General features: G+C 40.5%; 1 protein-coding gene across 16 annotated transcripts in view; it reads left to right on the top strand.

The window, feature by feature from the left end:
- BRSK2 (BR serine/threonine kinase 2) overlaps positions 1-22024 on the top strand; it is a 395119-nt gene that overhangs the window by 199200 nt on the left and 173895 nt on the right. For all 16 annotated transcript variants that reach the window (XM_080998644.1, XM_080998638.1, XM_080998650.1 and 13 more), the window contains exon 2: positions 13591-13685. In XM_080998644.1, coding sequence (XP_080854770.1) covers positions 13680-13685 — 6 coding nt within the window. In that variant the 5' untranslated portion in view covers positions 13591-13679. The remainder of the gene's footprint in view (positions 1-13590; positions 13686-22024) is intronic.

Genomic DNA, 22024 nt, shown 5'->3' with positions numbered 1-22024 from the left:
TGCTTTGGAAGATGATAATCAGGCATCTGTACAACATGACCAGTCCGACGAAGTTGATGTTGAGGAATCATTGCTTCAACACTGTGTTCTGTGTGGGGCTTCACACATACACCCCTTTGCCCATTCTTTTAAAGATGGTTTTAGTAAAGCAACACTGGGGTCATTTAAAGTGAAATGTGGAAAATGAAACTGTGCATGTAATGGTAATCATGGTGAGGGGAACTGCAGATCCCCTCCCCCTTCCCCCTTCCGTTGCATCACCATTGCCTGGCCCACTACTTTCCATGCATTGGTGTTGGGTGTTCCCATGTGGGAGGCCTGCTTCACATATGTAGGTAGCATCCCCACACAATTTGGATTATGATCACTCAGGTTCCGACATGAATAGAGCAGGCAGCCTGCTTCAGAGCTTGCCCTTTCCAGTGTGTGGAGAGCAACAGAGCTGGGCAATGGGGATGTGAAACTGGGGCCACACTTCACCTCATACAGTGAAGACATAATGCCTGGACAGGGGTTAAATGATAACAACAAAAGCTCTCATCTAACTGTTCCATGTGAAATGGTTAAAGAGTTCTAACCATTCAAGAGGAAGACTAGAGGCTCAGGGGGGTTTGCACGCAGAACGTCCCAGGTTCAATCCCCTCCTGCCAGTCAGTGTAGGCAGTATGGAGTGCGATGAACCAGTGGTCTGGCTCAGTACAATAACGCTTCTATGATTCCCACCGCCACGTTCATGAGATTTTGAGCAAAAAGTGTACAAAGTTACATGTCATGGACATTTAAAAATTGGGAGTCATTATGAGCCCCAGACAATGTCCCTGTTCATTTCTACTCCTGCATGATGAACAATAATCTTTAGAACAGCATAATTGGTGCTATTCTCAGATACGTTCCTTTATTTGAGGGGATCATCATGACTAAATTGAGGTCTACTTGACAACAATATATATTTGTTAAAGTGCTTTTTTGAAGGCATGGGAAAGTTAAAAGATTGGTGTGAGAGTCTTGTACCAGTTTCCTCGCTATCTATTTGCTAGACATATCACTTTAAAATGAATATTTAATAATATTTACTTACTTACTTACTTACTTACTTACTTACTTACTTACTTTATTACATTCATATCCTGCCTTTCCTCTAAGGAGCTCAAGGCAGCACGCACAGCCCTTCCCTCCCATTTCCATAATAATGATATGCTGTAATCAGCTCTGTTCTCAGGTTTGGGAAGTCTAAAATTTAAATAATTGTATACATAAAAATATAATGCAGTTGAAGCTGATAAGAAACTTAGTAATCCACCACAAGAGATAGAAGATCTTTCACTAGAGACTAATTCTCATTTTCAAAATCTAGTTTACTTAACAATGAGGTGGGTTTTTTTTTTTGTTTTTAGCATAGTAGTGAGTCCACCTGTTCCCAGGTTCCACAAAGTATATAAACTACATAAATATATAGCCACCACCCCACCAAAGTAAGTTGGTTATTGCCTCAAACATTGCATTCACCCGGCGCATGGCTACTTCTTGTTATTTCGTCATTCCAAACAATATAGGCTGGGGACTGATTCTGAGGCAATAGTCGCCTAGTGCATTCATAGCTGGGTGAGAGTGGACTTTAGGACTTCCCATCTCTCACATGTAGCCACCATGCTTGTTTCCAGTAAGTGTCTAGTTTAGGAGCTGCCAAATGCAGTGTCAAAGTGCACAGACATCCTAACTTGTTTTTGTAAGTTCGAAAATTAACATTGTTGTGATTGGGAGTCACTGGGCTATGTGTTGAACTGCACCCTGAAATCACATCCGGACATAAGTGAGAATTAAGACTCAGCAGTTCACCATTTATTAGCCTCACACTAGAACAAACAAGACAAAGCTTCTGCGGTGCTTTTCACATTCAGCACAGAATGACAATAATACACAAAATTAAACTAACTCTGCTTATAATATTCACAATTTTGTTGAGCAAAGGCCAAGTTCATAAATATATATACACATTATATTGCAAAGTTCTGAAATATATTCTTTACGTTACGCCTCAAATTATAGGTCATCTCCACAGAGTTCGTGTACATTCATTTTTGTTTATTTAGCTTGTTTTCAAAACCACTTAAAAAAAATTATATCATGATTAAAATTAATGAGGATTAGGCAATGATTAATGTACCAGTATTCAGATTCAATAGATTGCTCATGAAATCTCAGTTTTCGTTTTCGTCAGTGGAGTATTTTAAAGTGGTAGGTTGTTTTTTTTAGAGACTTGGTCCCACCCAAAGCCTGACCTTGAATACAAATTAAAAAACAAAATTGTTTTTGAAAACTTGATTAAAACCTTGCTTTAATGTTTTAGAAATAAACATCCAAGTAACAACAGACCCACTTAAAAACTAACCCAGTCCATAACTCAGGAAACTGAGCTAGAATAATACTGTGTTCCGTGGTAGCAAAAACTACCGAGAAGTCCGGGAGAATTGGCAGCATTGAATTTCCCTTGCCTTTCAATTGGGTGAGGTCATCAATCAGGTCAACCAAAACTATTCTGGTGCCAAAACCAGGCTGGACAACAGTTTAAAAGTAATCCAAATATTAGCTGCCTATCAAGAATATCTGACACTAGCTAGTGGTATGCTTTTTGGAACCCAATTTAATATATGGTGCTTCTAAGTCATTATACAATCCAGTTGCTGTCATTCTTTATTTATTTTTAGTTCATTATGTACATATATATTGTATAATTTATTGTTCTCAGAAATTCTTGTACACAAGCTAGAGAGTAACCTGGCCTGAAGTATAAACAGATCTGTCTGAAGAGACTATGCAATGGGAATAATGTCAGAACTCTGTTCATGGTGCTGTAAGATCTCCCTTGCTTTCGAGTACCCTAAACTTGTGTGTTTGCTACCTTTCACCTGTGGCTGCTCACTGGATTTTCACCCTCCCAACCTATCCACAGGCTCCGCTTTACAGGGAATGACAGTGGACCTGTTTGCTGATGTAAACTGGTGTGAGGTATATCTTAAATAGGATCTGGCAGTGCTGGCCCATGAGCACCAATGCCCATGAAAAGTCTTTATATATATACTACAACGCATGAGGGGCTATGTGCTCTTCTTGTTAAGTTCCTGCTTGCACTTGCTCAACCTCTCGTTAATGAATATGCCCCCTTGAACATGCCTACATTTCGCTGAATGCTAACATTGGGTACCTACCTCCCACCTATTCTGAACAGAGGAAAGGTACAAAGAACTTGTCTCTGTGAGTAGCAGCACCTGATATAGGTGATAGGGGGGAATCATGCCCACATAATTTTGTGGCCCTGTCTCTTTTTCTGTTCATTTTGATGTGGCAGCTAATGTCTTATATACCATGCTCTCATGGCAGCCATTTTGTGTTATGTCATAGCATGCAGAGCACTGTATCAAAATTCCTAATGTGCCCACTGGCCTGAAATGTTTGGCAACCCCTGTCTTAAATTGCTGATCCCTTCTGTGCTGTCAGGTGAGGCCTTGTCCAAGGCTTCTTAAAGCCCAACTGTAGTTGTAGTTGCTACATCTATGATCAGCCTTACTTCTCATCTTGCTAATCATTTTTGCCTTGTCTTCTGTAACCCCCCCCCCCCCCAATCCATTGCAAAAATCTCTAATAAATGGTCTGGGCTTGTGGCTATGGTGGCATTTCCATTTCCATATACAAGTATGGACTGTGGTCATCCTTATCAAACAGAAACAAATGTTAATTTTGGTGCCATTGATTGCATCAGCATTGGTAGGTGAAAGGTATGGCACAAAATAGAAATGTGATATGACCAAATTCCTAAAATGGAGGAGAAAATAGGGATTGAAGAAGCAACAAAGATGGAAGTTGAAAGTGGAGGCAGGGAGTAAGTTAGTAAGTTGCAAGTGAAGTAAACAGGATTGAAACATCAATTAAAATAAAGTATGAGGCGCAATCTCCTCCCTGCTGTCTCTCCCTCCCATGATGTTTCTTCCTTGCACTGAATCAATGCTCCTCAGTAGATCACTGGACCAAGGCAGGCCAGCATGGCTCGTTACCCAGATGCTACCTAATTACACTTGCATGTTTCTGAAAGATACCTTACTAAGGATAGACAGTGAAGGCTCTGCTGTGTCTCCTATCACCTCTCTGGTACCTGAGAAGATGGATTAATGAGGCCTGAAAAACTCCCCTACAGATGGACTTTGATTCTCCCATTTTTTTAGTGATTGGGGGTAGGAGGACAGAAGTTGGTCACAGAGCTTGCTTCTGTGTCTAGGATAGGATGTGCAGCTTATTTCTTGCTTTCACAGATGCTACAGCTGGCTCAATCTGAATTAACAGTTGCATTTCCCCTAGACTCCTCTAGATCTGTGAAAAAGTCAGTTTCTACCGTGGCAGCCACAAAGTTTAATCTGTAATGTTTAGTCATTTTGTTTGATCAAAGACTGAAACTGCAGCCTGTTTTTACTGCCCTTTTCCACAGATGTTTCAAAGCTGCTGCGCCAACTACTTCCATTTTGGTAGTTTCCCATGTCTTTTGCACAGGGATGGAAAGGGAAACCTGCCTAAAAATGAATCAAAGCCCAACTGGCTGGAAGTTTCAGGCTATTTCTCAAATCCCAACAGATGTTTTTCTGTTTTCTACCTGAAAGTAAAATTCTATTAAATTCCGATTTTATAAGGAAGTTCTTGGGGGAGGGGGTGAGAGAGAGGGGGGCGGGGGAAGAAGTGTTGCTTTCCCCCCTTTTGGGGTCAAAATTGTTGAGCTTTTTTGGGGGGGGACATTTTGGTGCTTTGGGGGCTTTTCTTTGATTTCGGCTTTTCTTGACATACACCCGGGTTTCCCCAGACATTTTGCTGATTCAGTAAAAATCTGCCCAGACAACATTTTTCTAAGTGATTGTCGGATGTGTCTGGGGAAACCCGGATGTATGGCAGCCCTATGAGAGAGAGATCAGTTGAGTGACACCACGCTAAAACAAAAAGTAAAGAGCCTTGTGCCTCTGCTCTATTCAACTGGCACAAAATCTTTCCAAGAAATACTGAGACATGAAATACTATAAGAAAGATACTAAGGGGCTGATCAATAGAGTTGATCTCAGCTCTGTATATTTTGATCCTGTTGAGCTCAGAGAACAATCCTCCTATCAACTTCATGGTGTGAAGCACAAAACCTAGCAGTAGTGGGCTAAACTCAAAGCTTCAGAGGAGTTTCCCATGTTGGGAACCTGGAAGTGTCAATCACTGGCCAAGGTTAGTGCTTATCAAGTGGTTTAGCTTTGGGATGCCAATCTCCCTCTTCAGCAGAAATTCATAATGCCTGAACCAAACCTTACTTCATCTCCTTACTGATATTTGCTCCTGAAAAAAATCCGGTGATCCACAGTGAATTCCCTCCCAGTACCTAAATGGCAGCATACTTCTGTCAAGCACACTTCTCTGCTTTCACTCACATTGTCAGTCATAATGTATCGTTGCCATATTGCAAAAAAATAGGGTGCACATTGTCAGGAATAACAAATAGGAGAGAGAGTGGGGTTACAGCAGGTGTGAAGATGAAATGACAGAGGTCTCCAGATTTCTTGGGCATGAGGGCACTTTTAGAAATCTAAGAAACTGTTGTGGATACCGCAAAATGCCCATTTCACAGCGGAAAAACTGGAGATACTCAGAAGCTCCCCCTGCCCCCGGAACATGCAAAACACCTTTATACTTCAAAACAAATTAAAAGCAAGAACTCCCTTCCCAGTGTCTAAGGACACTGTCATACCCACAAATGCCACACAGAAGTTCCCAGACCTATAAAGATGCCTGAAGATTAAATAAATCCCTCCTCCACCAGGTGAGGTTTACTGTTGCAGAAGCTGAAAATGTTCTATTTTGGCCACAGTAGCTGTCCTGATCCTCAACAGCTACCAACCTTCTTCCCATCCTGGTTGGAATTCTTTACGGGAGGCAAGTGTGAAGGACTGTTATAGATTCTCAGATACTAGCATATGAGAACTTTGATACTATCAGTTTGGCTTTTATGTGAGGCTGTTTTGGCCTAATTCCGATTGTGTCTCTGAAGCTCTCATCTTTCTCTTAGCCAAGTAGTGTGAATCGAAGATTGAGTTACCCTGTGATTCTGTTTTCGGTGATGTGAGGAGGGGAGGCTTGGCATAAGAGTGTCCCTGCCTTGAAGTAAGGCCGTGGTGAATTAACTGAAGGGCCCTTGATCCTTCTAGCTCTATTAATCTATTGCCTTTGTCTAAGCCAGAGTGTGAATTTTGGCATCCAAGCAGAATTCCAGCAGAGCTCCCAAACACTGGCTTGGATGCAACTGTAATTATAGTGGCTTCAGCTTAAAAGCAATTTATTGCAAAATTTCTCCAGAACAGCCCTCTGATACCATGTCAGCATTGAAGAGCCGATGGTTAAAATTACCTCATTAAAGAGTGGAGTAGTTCTATCCTCTTCTATTTAGATTTAAAGGAATTCAGCCCCTCCTTATGTGCAATTAGAAACTGACAGCGTATATTTTGGGTATCACTTGATACCAGGCTGTAATCTTATGGGCAATAATTTGAGATAACAGTTGCTCTAAATAAATAAACATTGACTCAATGAGAGGACAGAAGTAGTTAACAGTAATTATTGCTTTCCATAAACTAGCTTCTTCTCATGCCTATGGTAACTTTAGGTAAGAAAACAGGAGGAAATGTATCCCAAAGAAGGACAGAGGGTGAACAAAAGTGTACTATGGATTCAGAATATTTCTTCTCCAAATTATATTCCACTGACAATATTGCAAGTAATATTGTTTAGCGTTTGCATCAAATTTTAATATTCTTTCTGCAAAGTTCTTATAAGGATTAATCAATTAATCCTCCTAGAATCCCTGTGAGGCAGGTAAGTAAATATTATTATCCTTATTTTACAGCATGAGAGTCTTTAAATCATTAAGTACTGAAATTCTGCTCCTTGTTAGCACAAATCTGGAGTGACCAAATTTTCAGAAAATGTTCCCTGTAGCGAAAGAAGGCTTATTTCAGCCATCTGTAACTTGTCCTACTACTTAACATCCTTGCCTTTGCTGCTTGGTAATTGTACATAAGCTTCTGTAAAACAGCTTGTTTCTAGAGACGGGGGGAAGAGTGAAATCTATATGCTTATTGGTATTATTGATAAGTGATTAGCTAGGAATAAAATGCGGTTGTTGGGTTGATTCCAGGCTGTGTTAGTTTGATTTAGTTCTGATTTAAATTAGTGTGCCTGGTTCCGGTATCAAAAGTCAGTGCAAGGGCTCATGCTAATGCTATGGGTCTTTCCCCATTTCCTTCCCCCACCACCTCTGCCAAATCCATTCTGGAGGGTCAAGAGGCTCAAGAAAACTCCCAGAACAGCACATGGGGGGGGGGGGAGATCATTCTATTAGGCAAGCAGAAATGCTTTTTGCTGATACAATGATCTCCTTAACGCCACTTTGAATTCCACTCAGTGAGCCTAAAGTCATGGCTAACTTGCTTTATTTATTCAATGGGACTTAAGTTCAACTGATGTAGTCTGGAGCCAACCCATTGTCTGATTGCAATTCAGCTTTGAAAATTTAGCTCCAAGGTGTAGGATTAGATTCAATGACCTCCTAACAAGGGGAAGGCTGGAATGTGTTTCATCACATTTTTTAGGGCAGGTGAGGTTCACCTCTGGCTCTCAAATCTTTCTGGACTCCCATCATCCCTTACAATGCTGACTGGGGCTGATGGGAATTTAATTCCAAAAACACAGGTTAGCCATTCCTGATTTAGGGAGTAAATATAATAAAAGATATGATTCTAAGCACACTTACTTCAGAGCAAACCCATGAGTAAATGTGCAGAAGAGCAGGCTGCTAGGCTCTTGGATACACACTCTGCAAACAGTGGCCTATTTCTCTTTAAATGTCTCTGTATTGGGAAGTTTACTTAGCCTCTGTAGAATTCATCAGTGAAGCATTAGAATATGCAGCACAGAGAAGCTTCTTCCTGCTATTCTTGTACTCATGTCAGTCTTTTCTTTGTATCATCTTGGGGTTTCTTGCTTTCTTTTGGCAGAAAAGAGCAGTGAGCTTTCATCAGTTTTCAGTTCATGGCTTTTAATTATAAATGAAAAGACGGTGTTAGCTCCCCTCCCTGTGCCCCGCTTTTCTTCCCTGGCCTGAAATTAGAGGGCTCCTAGTGAAGCTTAGTGGTTGAGATCAAAGGAAAGTTGTGGAATAGTCTAATGTTGGCATAGCAGGATCTGTGGCGTTGTGTCTCCCAGCCACTGGATATCTATGCAGCAGAGCTCCTGGGTATGTGGGGGATGAAATGAAAAACAACTTGTAAACACAAGAAAGAAAGAGAGAGCATCAGGAAGGTGATTTTGGTATGGCTGTATAACAATCCACACTTACTTAATATTTGCCTTATTTCCCAAACAATCAGCATTTAATAATGTTATTGATTTATAAACTAGGAACAGCTTTCATGGGTTTCCCAAGCCTTCTCCTACTAGATTTTTACAATATCAACAGTATTAGCTGCTCTTAGTCCTTTCCTTGAACCCATGTGTTTGGATGCCTTATCTTAAAAAAGAGGCAGCGGCTGTTGAGTCGCTACCGTACTGTGCTTATCATGAGTTAGCACACCTACCAGTAGCATCTCTGTATGGTTACAGCAGCGGAAACTTCAGAACTAGTGTTTTCAGTTCCCAGACCACGTGGAATGGAAATCTAGTCAAGTGAATTGCCTTTAGAATGATTCCTCAACAGAAAACATGCATTTCGTGGGTAGGCACTTCAGGGGAAGGTGTACCTGTTCCAGCTAAAAAGAAGAAATTGGTTACAAAACAAACTATAATTGTTCTTCATTGTAATTTCCCTCCACTGTTCATGTGCGTTTACAGTGTGATTTATAGGATTTGTACTCTGTGTGTGTGTGTGTGTGTGTGTGTGCGCGCGCGGTAGGTGGGGAACTTTGAGATAACATGAAAGGTGCTTTATCAGAGAGAACTAGATCAAAGACCTTGTGTTCTGTTACTAATTTTCTTACAAAATATAAACTTCTCATTCTTTATATTGGCTTTGATTAGGAGCTGGAATTGTTGAACAGATTTGCAAGACTGACGGAGGCAAAGACTGAGAGTCCCCTTCTCTTTGTAGGCCAGGACTGCGTGTTAAGCCGAGCTGGTGTGCAAGCAAGCCATTGCAGGGGTGAAGAATTTTTATCAGCCTAAGGGCCACACACACACACACACACACACACACACACACACAGTGAGGTGGCAGCAAAGCAGATCTGTGCTTGAGTACCAGAGGGATACTTGATTAGCTCCATCCATACACCACAGCCCCTCTCTTGGCTCGCTGCACCCCCTCAATATCCTGCTAAGTGGCAGCAGTACTGCTTCTGGGAGGCTAGTGCTGCGGCTTCACCCCACCAGGGAAGTCACCCCATTGTGACCTGGAAGGAAGGTATGTGTACTGGAGAGAGGGCATGGCTTTGATAGAGTCCTGAGGGCCAAATAGAGAAGGTTGGAAGGCTGCATTTTGGCACCAGGGCCTGAGCTTTCCACCTATGAGTGTATAATCTCTACAAGGCTTTTAGGCATTCAGTGGACCAGCGGGGCATTTATCCTGGTTACTGGCTATATTCAAGGGGTGGTACATTGCCAAGTGCTCCCACAAATACCATAATTAGAAAAGTAAGAGAAAAATGCACAGGGGCAGTTGGAGACAAATGGAGGGAGGGGTGGTCTTGGAAGGCATGCAGAGGAAGGAAAGGGAGGAGATGCATATATAAACCATTAGAAATTCTACTCATAAGAATGACATACTATTATTATTATTATTATTATTATTTATTAAATTTGTTTGCTGCCCTTCATCCGAAGATCACAAGGTGGTTCACAACATAAAAATACAAATTGAGAAGACCAAATACATAATAAAACAAAAAAAAACCAAAAAAACCCAACAACCCCCCTCCTAATACAACTGATCAGTATTCAGTTTGGTGTTGAGAATATCCCTGGTACGGTATACAAACTGGGCAAAGTTAAGAAAAATTGTATTGAAAATGGCTGAGCTGTAGCAGCTTACACACTTTAGCTGCAGAAGCAAGGAGAAGTTATGTTTTCAACCATATTTACCAGGAAAAATTGTTGTCAAGATTTGAAAGCATTTCAGAAATTCAAGAATGCCACAGGGATATCACATTCATTGGTTTCGTTAGATAAAATCTTTTGTGATAAAATCTGCTATATACATGCTCAGATTTACTGGACAAAGAAAATTATAGATAGGACACAATCTCAAGCTGCTAAACCTCAATGGTCATGTACTACTTCACTCTAGACCTTTCATTCTGTAGTATGTATTATTACAATGACTCCCTATCTAACTGAAGAGTATGGGCATCTTATGCAATGCAGATGGCTTCTAGTCACTGAAATCATAGTAGTGGTGGGACTGAGAGAGCTGGCAGCAGTGGTAAGTGTTATGACACCAAAATCCAGCAATGGTCTGGATTCAGACAGAGTGTGAGGGGAGGTGCTGTTTCAGGAGGCAGGAAGCCTCAGCCCCACCACTGAACCAGAAACCCCTAAGCTTGAGTTGCCCTACAACCTGGATCCCCATAGACTGCAACCCCTTAAGCCCATTTGGCTAGCATATACATCTCTAAATGCATCATACTCCATCAAACTGAAGCATCAGAGACAGCTTTGCGCTTGCCATGTACTCATGAAGAGATGATGGTATCCTAGGCTTGAGCCAGAGGGCTGCCTTTAAGGCTCTACACTCTTCAGCAGACTTAGAGATTTAGTCAGGCTCAGGGAGCATGAAAGGGCTTAGTTGAGTCTGAGCTTTCTTTTTACAAATAATCTGCTCACTCGGTTCTGTCCATGGTCCTGAACAACCTCCCACCAGTCCCTCTTGTTCTCCAGAATCCTAATTAGACTTTTGAACCATGATTGTCTATTTCCTGCCTGTCCTCTTTCCCTGTCCCAGATTGCTTCCTAGATCTGCAACCCCTCTGACCTACCTATGGGCTCTGCTTTATTAGGACTGGACAGTAAGGGATTGCAGGACAAAACCACAAAAAATTCAATGGATCATAGAATCCAGATGTCTGTTGCTGTCAGTATGAACAATGTAGTAAATCTTCAGGCAGAAATGCAAAACAGCAACAAGTGTAGTAAATATCCAGGTGGACTTTCAGTGAACATAGCTGTCTGAATCACTCACTTCATACAGTTTTAATTAATTACTATGTGACGGAGGATTGCTTGAGTGAGTCAGGGTAAGAATGTTCTTTGCAGAAATTAGTATTTTACACTACAGAGTGAGGTGAAAGACCAGGCAAAAATTCAACAGTTCCAATTTTTCTAGTCAGTTGTTGTGTACATATATCTTGATTCTATTTGATAGTTAGGAATTACATGGAGGCTGATACTTATATTGGAGATGTGATCCAGCACCAAAACAAAAAGACAAAGAAAAGAGGAACATTCTAATTCTTTTTTAAAAATGCTTAAATTTTAAAGAAGAGTTAAGGCTCTGATATATTCACTCATCCTTCAAGAAGTATGGAAAACAAGAAATTAAGCTTTTTTAGGGGCATGAGCAAATTGCTTAATCCAAAGTATATTTTGTTGGAGGGCAGAAGAGAGAGAATAATAAGCTATTCTACAGGGCATCAAAATGCCTGGAATTATCTCTCTTTCTAAGCAGCTGTTTTACAGGCTGATCCAATGTGCATGATCTGATTTTGGGGCAAAAGCACAACTGACAGTTCCTGTGTCACCACAAGCAGAGCACTAAGAAGCTACCATGGGCATTCCTGTGCCAGCAGCACTTGCCCTGGCTGCAGTGAACAAAATAAGATCAGAGGATCCCTACTGAATCAGTCCAGCATTCCCTTCCTACAGTGGCCAACCAGATAGCTATGGGAAGCCTGCAAGCAGGTCATGAGCACAACAACACTCTTCCCAGTTGTGATTCCCAGTGACTGGTATTCAATGCATGCTGCCTCCAACACTGCCTTTTCAGGCAGTATGAAATCTTTGACTGTTCTGCAGAGTGCCACTTTAAAGGCTTTTCAGGCACTAGTGTCTAAGGAAAGCTGACCCAACCCTTCATCAGTCTTCAACTTGTAAGGGCTCTGGGGTGGGAAATTGCCCAGTTGGAGGTAGATCAGAACTAGCAAGCTCTGTGTTGCTAGCTTGGAATGAATGCAAACCCAGACATTGCTTGCACAGCTGCAGTTAAGCAGACCTTTGGTAGTAAGTAAGAAATATCCTTCCCCCCCCCCCAATGTTTGGTTTGTCTGTCTGTTTTGCTTCTCTGACAAATTGATGGTTAATGAGAATATTCTTTTTATAATGTTTTTTTTAAAAAATATATAATAGTACAGTGACACTCCCTAAGTCAGGCTGCTTTTCTTTGATGCCCTTAGACACTTGTGTATACAAGATGACTGTTTCATAGTGTTGTGATGCTCCAGGAACCTAGTGTGCCTTTTGGGGATATACATGCGGGGAGACAAGAGAGTTGTAAGTTTACATATATATATTTTAAGAGGAGCCCAAGAAAGAACTATCCATCTTGATTTGTGAGCAGCTAAGTTTAAATTCTGATTCTGTGACTTAAGGGAACAGCAATCCAATTGAGTAGTTCAGAAAGGAAGGTAGTAATATAGATTGGTGCTTTGTAACCTTCAACACTTTCTCCATATCCTGGTTTCTGAATAATGTTGCTGTGCTAGATAGTTCTGTTGAAATAATCCACAAAACATTTGGAAGCTTCAAGGGGTAAACATTGGAAGTCAAGGCAGTGCTTTGCTTCATGAGCTATGAATGATAGGCGATTTTGCTCATAGAATGATGTGAACCTTTCAAAACGGAGATAAAGGAGAACTTGAATGTAAAAAGGGATCCTTTCCAGACATTTAAATCATTCAGGTAGCAGGTAGCCTTTTAGTGTCCAACCTTCATTTGAGGCACCACAGCATCTGGTGTGAAATAAGATTGTAGTGCTTAGAAGAGGTGCTGCTGGTGACATGAGGAGCTAGAATTCAGATACAGGAATGAAATTTATCTGTCATCCCTACAGTTGGTTGCTGTATGCATTGGGCAGGCTTTTAAAGAATGCTTCATTGAACTCAATGGGACTTATTGTCAAATAAAGATGCATAGGATCAACTGTAAGACATTTTGGGTTTTAGTATGATATTTTAACATTATTACTTGCTGCAAGTTTTTGGAATAAGTCAAGAAAAATATTTAAATTCAAATAATTTAAACAATCTAGTCTTCTAGTTGATCTAGCAGCAGAACAGGAGGGAATGGAAAGAGACTAACCTTTTTTTTAGCCCACTACTGATTAAGCCATGAGAAATTCCAAGAATGATGCTTGGAGATGTCTGTTCTGCGGGACCTGTTTTAAATGTGTTTGCTATTCACATCTGTAAAAAAGAGGGACCAACAGCATGAAAAGTATATATAAATATCCAAGATGGTTGAGTAAAATGCTAGCATAGCGTGATAACTGAGTATGCCGCTAACCATCTCTCTCTCTCTCTCTGTTTCTTTTTGCAGGGCTTGTGAAGTTGGGGATTCACTGTGTAACATGTCAAAAAGTTGCTATAAAAATTGTCAACAGAGAGAAGCTCAGCGAGTCAGTGCTAATGAAGGTAATTTTCTAATGGGAGATCTGGAAAAAAGAGGGAGAAAAGTTTTTGGCTCAGTGGTTTCTCTTCCATGCAAAATTAATATCTTTAATTATGTTTAACAAACATTCCTGTCAGTGCTAGGGTTGTGTTTTGCATAATACTATTAATTCAGGACTGGGGGTGGGGAGACTGGAATTAAAGAGGGGTGTGTGTGCATGTGCTTTAATTAAGAACAAAAATTAATGTCCAGTAGTGGCAAAGTAATTTAATGTAATACAGTTAATGTCTAGGTTGGGTTGATCTAAGTTACACCACAAGAATGGGGCTGTTCTAGTTGCATTATTCTGACAGATGTGAGCATCTGGTCCTGGGCTGCGATTATTTCTGTGGAGAACCTTTGTTCTTTGAAGTTGGAATTTCCCTCATTATAGGTGGCTGAGTCTTCTGGGCTCACTATTGGCATAGGAATGTTCTGAAACTAGATTTTGCAGAGAGACCTGTTCAGGCTTAATGAGACTGAGAAAGGCTGTTTCATTCCCTGTTTCTAACAATATTAAGAGTGTATATCAGGGATGGCTGGAAGATAAATTTAATAGAATTATTGTTAATGGAATACTTTTGGTGATACCACTAGTCTGTCTTTACCAGAATATGTGCTTCTTTTCTATTTGTTCTTTTAAAATTTAAATTCTTCATCCCTAACAAACTTCTGTTAGAAAGAAAAGATGAACTATTCTACTTCTAGATGAATTTAGGAACAATTTGGTTATTGCATGAGTTTTAAGAAATATCCTTTCCTTTATAATTGTCTTTATAAGCATGTTGCATCCTTACAGCCCCTGATGTCCAGTCCAGGCAGCAGATTAGTGGAGAGTTTTTGTCTTTCCCAAATGTCAACTTACTCATGGAGTCCAATATTTTATGTTCACTGATACACTAGTGAAAATATGTAAACCATTAATTTACATATTAATAAATATATTAAACTCTTGTTAGGAACCCTATTTACAGGCCAAATGACTGAGGCAAGTGCCCAGTGTAAGCTGATTTTCGTTGCATTTGGTTGTCTCTGACTGTATTTACCTCTTTTTTTCTCTCACTCTCCTACCCAGTTTAGTTCAGTTTATTTTTTGCGGCTAAAGCTTTTTTATTTTGTATATTCAGGGAACTGGCCCCTTTTTTTCTGCAGCTGCTCTTCATTTGAGCAGTGCAGAATTGAGAGGCATTTGGTAAAGTGCTTTCTAATCATAACGTAATACTATCAATATTTCTAGAGAGAATAATTCAGAATTGAAGCAGCTGGTCTCAATTAACAGAACTGCTGCTGTGGAGATGATACATGGGCAGGAATGGTGGAGAATGAAACTGCAATAAATGTGTCATTTGAGTCTGCATTGCCCTATCTAAGGGACTGGGTTGTGGGTGGATTGCTAAGTGTAGGCATATGGATTATTCTCTGAGTGTCCACTTGGGCTTCCTAGCCTGCTAAATTCACATTTTTCACAGCTCTTGCTTTCAAGATGATTCTGTAACATTATTTCCAAGCAGCCTTTATTACTGGTGTCGAGCAGTTGACTAAAGGTATGACTCTGAGGCCTTTGTAATGCACTGGGAGAGTTATACCCTTGCCAGGCATAAATTATCATTTCTCTGCTAGAATAAGTGTGTAAATTTGTTCAGAATTGTTTCTCTGGCACTGCACTTCTGTAGAAGAGAAAGTCATGCAAGCCTGCTGTGCCTATTAAAGTATATCTTTTCTTAGTACGCTTACAATTTTCAGCCAGTACCATGGGCTGTTGGTACTGCTGCTGAAAGCAGTTCAGGTCAAGGTTGAAAGTGAAACAGCCTGAGGTTCTACATGTCCTGAAGTGCAAGAAAAGAAGAGCTGTACAATGTACACTGTTAACAAAATGTTGTGGGCAATCTCTCACATCATGGTTTCTCAAATATTGTACTTAAGAAGACAACTTTTCAGGTTATCCCAAGTAAAATATGTCCTCAGTTTATGCTTCCATTGAACTGAGCAAAGTGGGGACTCATATGTCTTGCCTCTGGTCAAATGGGCAAGTTTTACATGCATTTAGAACCTCTTGATCTCTCCACAAGGGTGATGAAGTGGTTCCCTATTAAGATGTTATGCTGAAAGTACAGTATAAATGGAGTGGAAACTTTCTAAAAAGGATCTTTACAGAAAAACAAAAGAGGACTTCTGCTGGATCAGACTAAAGGTCCAGCTGGTCCAGTAATCTGTTGCTAACACTGACCTACCAGATTCTTCTGGAAAGCCTAGTAGCAGGGCGCAAAGGTATCCAAAGGTTGCACTATATTTTTGGTGTCAGGTTAAAACTTTCTTCTGCTTCTGGCCATTTGATGGCATGTAATGGGCTGGGTTTTTTTTACTTATTATTTTTCTGTTTGTTTTTGGTTAATTTTATATTCTGCCAGTTTTTCTTTTAACTTTTTATGGTGTGTATGCTTTTAGTATTACAGAGATTGATTGCTATTTTATTGTTTGAACTCTTATATTTTATAGTTCTGTAAGTTGCATTGGGTCTTTTTTATTTTAGAAAGGCAACTAAGAAATGTGATGAATAGTACTACTAGTTTTGTCTCTAGTGTCTGGTTTTCAGAGCTACCCTGCCACTGAACATGAGGATTTCATTTCTCCATCATGGCTTAGTCGGCACTGATAGGACCATCCCTGTTTGTCTGATTCCTTTTGTAAAAATAAGCTAAGGTAGTTCCATCACCACATCTTTGGACAGTGAAGCATACATACATTTGTACATTTAGAACCACAGCCTTAGAATACTATTTTACGCAACAAAAACCTTGTGTGTATGTGGGAGTCAGTTGTGGGTGTGGGTGGGTGTCAGTCTTCAATTAAAAACCAGCACCAGGACTGCTTGTGTGGCATGATGATTTTCATGATTAATTGGTTGTCAGTGCTGTCATATTGATGTTCACCCAGGAGATTTGAATAGCACTGGGGGGGGGGGGAATTGCAACAAATAAACAAACCACACCCAAGCTATCAAATCTTCATCTTATCACATGTATTTTCTATTGTTCTCACTGAGATATGAATGTGCTTATACATTGAGCCACTATTTTGAGGGTTAAGGATGTGCCCATTTTAAGCCTTTCTGTTTTTCTGGAGGAGAGCCGATTAGGAGTGTGTGCATGTCTGTGTTGCATGTTTGAGAGCACGTAGGTGGCGAACAAACTGCAGAAATGATTGGCACTCATCAAAGAACTCAAGTGCACATAAACATTCATGCTCCCTACTCTGCGACCCTAGTTTGTATTCCAATAACAACCCATTTATCTCAGAAGAACTTCATGAGTGAGAGTCTATCCTCTGAGTTCAAAGAGATAAAAAAAAAAATGTGTGCGTGCATGTGTGTTTGTAGGGTTTATTTTTCCTGACTCCCTTTCCTGCTCTATGGAAGCTTGGGGATCTATTACTGACTGTAAAAGAGAGTGTGTTGTTTAAAATCTGGAACTTGCAAGTGGCACTGAGAGCTTGCTCACTTGTCATCTGTTTGAGCATTTAAAGAAGTTGGATAATTGTGTGTTGTTTTTTTCTGCAGAGAAGACAGACTCCCTCCTTTTTTCCCATCCCACCCACAACTTCTTGCACTTCAAATTATTCTTTAGAGGGGAAATTAAGCAAGAATCATGAACACATGCTGTACCTGTCGAGAGAGCAAACCTGTCAACAAGCCTAGGACATCTCACTCTAAATTTAAAATGATGGGTGAATTGATTCAGTTGAGCAGATTTCAAGACTGGTTTGACCTAAACCCCAGACATCTCACTTTTACGTGTTCAGAGCTACGCAGTGACAATCAGGCATTGTCCTTTGTATAGTCACATTCTGGAAGATAATGGATTTTGTATTCCTTCATGTACCACTGAGACTTCAGTTAGTATATTATTTGAGAGTCTAAAAAGGCCATTTAAGTCATTGTTGGTCTTTTAATCACGGTCTGTTAATGCCTGACCTAAAGATAGGACATGATGTTCTAACAGTCCTGGTTCATTAAGACAGTATGAAATAATGAAGATGGGCAATGCCACTATTCCATATTTTGTTACTACTCTGGAGCTGATAAAGCAGCAAGCACTTCCTCTGACATCCTTCCTTCCATTCAGTCAAGTACACTTTGGCTTACTTCTTAATTCTAAAGGCTTTTCTAGGTACCAACACAGAAAGTTGAACAGCAAGTATGTCATAGCAGAGGCTCATCACAGCATGGGAGCTTGCTACAAGGGTAGTTAATATATGTCACTGCTGGTGGTGGGTCATCCATGTTGATCCTATAAGTTTATTTAGAGGAACAGAGATCAGCAGAGATACCTGGGGCAAAGTAGTTCAAATGTAGTTGCTGGGTGTACCAATTCAGCATGTCTATTGCTCACAAATACCTGTGGCTTGGGGTGCCTTAAGGGTCCTTCTACTTGGGGAAGAATTTTTATTTTATTCTACTGTTTCATAAAATTTATATACGACTTGACTGTAAAAAAACAACAACCCTCAAAGTGGTTCAAATAACCTTGTAGGATCTATGTAACTCCTAGTAGAAGAGTGGAGACCTTAGCTAATAGTTAGCTGTTAGGTGAATCCACTTGATCTGAGACTGAGAAGAACTTGCCCTAGGTTCAGTTTTCAATTGTTTAGCTCTTCCTTGGACCATACAGGTTTTTCCCTACCATACCAGACATGTTGTTTCAGTGCATCCAATATATGAATAAGATGCTCCCATCTTCACTTCTTGCCAACCCGTGTACAAGCTGGGTGCTGCACTTTTGTGGAAGCCTAACCTGCAACATTGCTCTGAGAGTTCAGGCTCAAAAACTGAAGGTGCATGCATTTTGGGTTAGGTGAAATTTAGTTATCAAAAGCAACATTGGTCTGTTTTGAAGAAGCTGCCATCCCTGGATTCTGAATGCTAACATCTGTTGAGAGTGTGCATCTGTTCAGTACCGCAAGCTTGTAAACAGATTTGGGAAACTGTCTAGGATTCATCTTTGCAATGCAACACATTATCTGAGAGCAGATTTCAGTAGAAGGCTGTATAAAAACAACAACCTCAGTAACCAATTAAGGAGTTTGTACACATTTTTCTTCATCCACTTCCACTATAAGCATGTTGTTCTGATTTGAAATGAAATCAATGTGGTGAACTTAATTTATATTGTTGTTGTTATGTGTTCTGGAACATTATGGGTTGTGTACAATAGGTTTCATTGACTGAGATTTCTGGGGAGGGGGGAATGTTAAAGACTTGTGTAAATTCCATACATGTTACTGGCATATTGTGGATTTTCAGTTGTCTGTGAGTGGTACTCCCCTTTGCTCTCTCTCTGGCCTCTCCAGTGCGAGTTGCTAGGAATACAGGAAACTATTGTATACTGACTCACACCATTGGTCCATCAAGCTTAGTATTGCCTACACTGACTGGCAACAACTCTCTAGAATTTCAGAAAGGGAACCTTTCCAGTCTTGCCTGGGAAGTTCCATCACTGAGACACAGCCTGAGTCTGAGTTATTAATAGGACACAGTGCTGGAGTGATCCTCTGCCATATATGAAAGTTGTTAGGGGGCGAGGGGGAAATTGTTATGACAGTGACTGGCTTAATACTGGTATCTCTTTCCTAGTCTAAATAAGTGTGCCTTAAATAATCCTCTCTCCCCATTTTACAACCTGTGCAGGGCAAGAGGGTAGCTTTTGCTCTTCCTTCCCTTCCCATCACTATGATCACATTATGCTTCTTTTTCCTCTCCCCTCCCCCTTTCTTCCCTATTGACTTCATCTTCCTTTTGGTATAATTTCCCCTTGCACTCTCCATCATTGTGCTCAAAAGAGTATATTGTTTCAACCCATGAGGTTTTAGTTCTTGCTTCCTCTGCTCAACAAAAGTTTACCTGCCAAAATCTCCATGTCTTCCATATTGCTCCCTCTGTCTGGATTGCACCACCCTGTATTAGTTTTGCATGCTTCCCTTTAATTTCTTCTGCAAAACATATTCTAGATTTGTAGATTTAGTGTTCAGGAGACATCGCCTAATGTTTTCTGTTTCTGTGAAGGTCTCCTTTCTGCCTCCACTCTTTAATAAGCCCTGTCCCATAACTTTATTCTCTTTTAAAAAGAAGTACTAGTGCTGGCCTACATATTTAGAAGAGCGATTGGGACCATATCACTTTGAAGGCCAGGTGGAAGACCTCATGACAGAATGCTCTTTCACACATAAACTCCCTACACATTAACAGATCAGAGAGCAAAGGTTAGGGTGATTTTCTACTGGTGCTTTACCCTTCCTAGGCTCAGAGTTGTTGCCGTGTGGGAACGTCCTCCAACTGCATTCTGTAACTATATAGTTCTGTACATGCAGATTCTTCTATGGCCTGGACACAGAGCATCCATTTCACCTTCATGCCCTGTATAGTGCTTAGCTGTACATCACCACCAAGAAATATTCAGGTCACTTACACACAAACCTGTTTATTGCGCATTAATTCTAATTTGTTTTCAGGGAGGTTACATGTTACTGCATACTTCCCAGTGCATTTTCCTGTCACTTTCTTTATCGCAAGAAGTCTGATCTCTTGGGGAAGTGGGTTTGTTGCTTTTTATATACAAAATTGTGCAATTGTTTTTGTTGCCGACATTTCGATTGTGAAATTGCTTCAAGGTATTTTATTGGAAGCAATTTCTAAATGCAATTAAATAAATACATACAAAACAAGACCTCACAATCAGCTATAATTTCTCAACCTGAAATTGCTGACGTGTGATTGAATGCCACCTCAAAGCTGTGACAGTCTTAGGTGAAACTGATTTACTAAGTTCTTTGATAGGTATGGCTAATGGAAGTTATAGTGTACAGTGGTAACTCAGGTTACATACGCTTCAGGTTACAGACGCTTCAGGTTACAGACGCTTCAGGTTACAGACTCCGCTAACCCAGAAATAGTACCTTGGGTTAAGAACTTTGCTTCAGGATGAGAACAGAAATTGCACGGTGGCGGCGCAGCAGCAGCGGGAGGCCCCATTAGCTAAGTGGTGCTTCAGGTTAAGAACAGTTTCAGGTTAAGAACGGACCTCTGGAACGAATTAAGTACATAACCAGAGGTACCACTGTACTGTTTTCATAGAAAAGGTTTCAGGTGGGTTGGATTGAAGCATTACTAAAATATACCATGAATATCAGACAAATGACTGGGCTAGTATTTTGCTTACCAGGGAATAATAACAAATTAATATTGCATGAGGGTAATGGTAGGTTAATGCTAGGCAAGCCGGTGCCATGGGACATAGGATGAATTTACCAAACTCTCTAATATTGGGAGTGAAAGCTATTTTTAAATGCCCTTTTTATTCCCTCTGAAATTTCCTTCCAAACGACTCTGAAATAAATCCCCTTTTGTAATGTTCTTATCCTTTTTTCTTTGATGAATTTTCTCCCAGCCCTCCTACTCTCTCAGCTGTTCCAGAATTTCCTTCCTAAATCTCTTCTGTCCTTCATTAACCTCCCAGTGTCCCTCACCGCCCAGCCATGACCGCACGGAAAAAGCAAAATGATGGGAAGTAATTGTCCATTTCTTTCTCTTTTAAATTAAATCCTTGATGTTTAAACCTGATGTCCAGTACTTCATCCCACAATCTGTCCCTTTTGACATGGCCTTTCATGAAAACATACTTCGGTTTCCACCTTTTTTAACCCATGAGAGCTTCTGCACTTCAACAGATTAATGACGGATAGAAATCAACAACTTGAAGACTTTCCTAGCATGGAGCTGCAGTGATGGGAACAGTTTGACATGCAGTTGTAGCATGTGCAGAGCCTCTGACCCCAAAAGAGTGGGAAACAGAGTTGAAGACAAACAAAGCTTCACTTAAAAGAGAGTGATACCATATAGTCTAGTCTCTCTACTTCAGGGCCAGGGAACACTTTTCAGCCCAAAAGCAGCATTCCTTTGTGAAGGGTATGTTCCTGAGATTCCCTACCGTACGCTACTTCATGGTAGTGGTAGCTCATTTTTCCCAACCTAGGGGATGATGAGCATAACTGAGACTGCTTTTCTCACCTGTTCAGGGATTCAAGAACAATGGGGGTGGCACATCATGCAGGTTTCTGCAGTGCCATCTCTGGCTCCCTGGCACTACAATTTTCTGGAAATTAAAGTGTTTCAGAACCACTGAAGTGGAGGAAGATAAGTGGAAAGTCAAGTACTGGAAATGCCACCATAATAGACAGGGTTGTAATACCAACCTCTCTCCCATTTTCACTCCAGACTTCATTACAAAATTAGGCTCCAACCCCTCAGGAATGTGAGGAACATCTTGGAAAT

Source organism: Podarcis pityusensis (assembly GCF_964106645.2).
Source record: "Podarcis pityusensis genome assembly, chromosome: 1".
Taxonomy (NCBI): Eukaryota; Metazoa; Chordata; class Lepidosauria; order Squamata; family Lacertidae; genus Podarcis; species Podarcis pityusensis.
The sequence above is the reverse complement of the archived record's forward strand: the minus strand, read 5'-3'. Positions and strand labels throughout refer to the sequence as shown.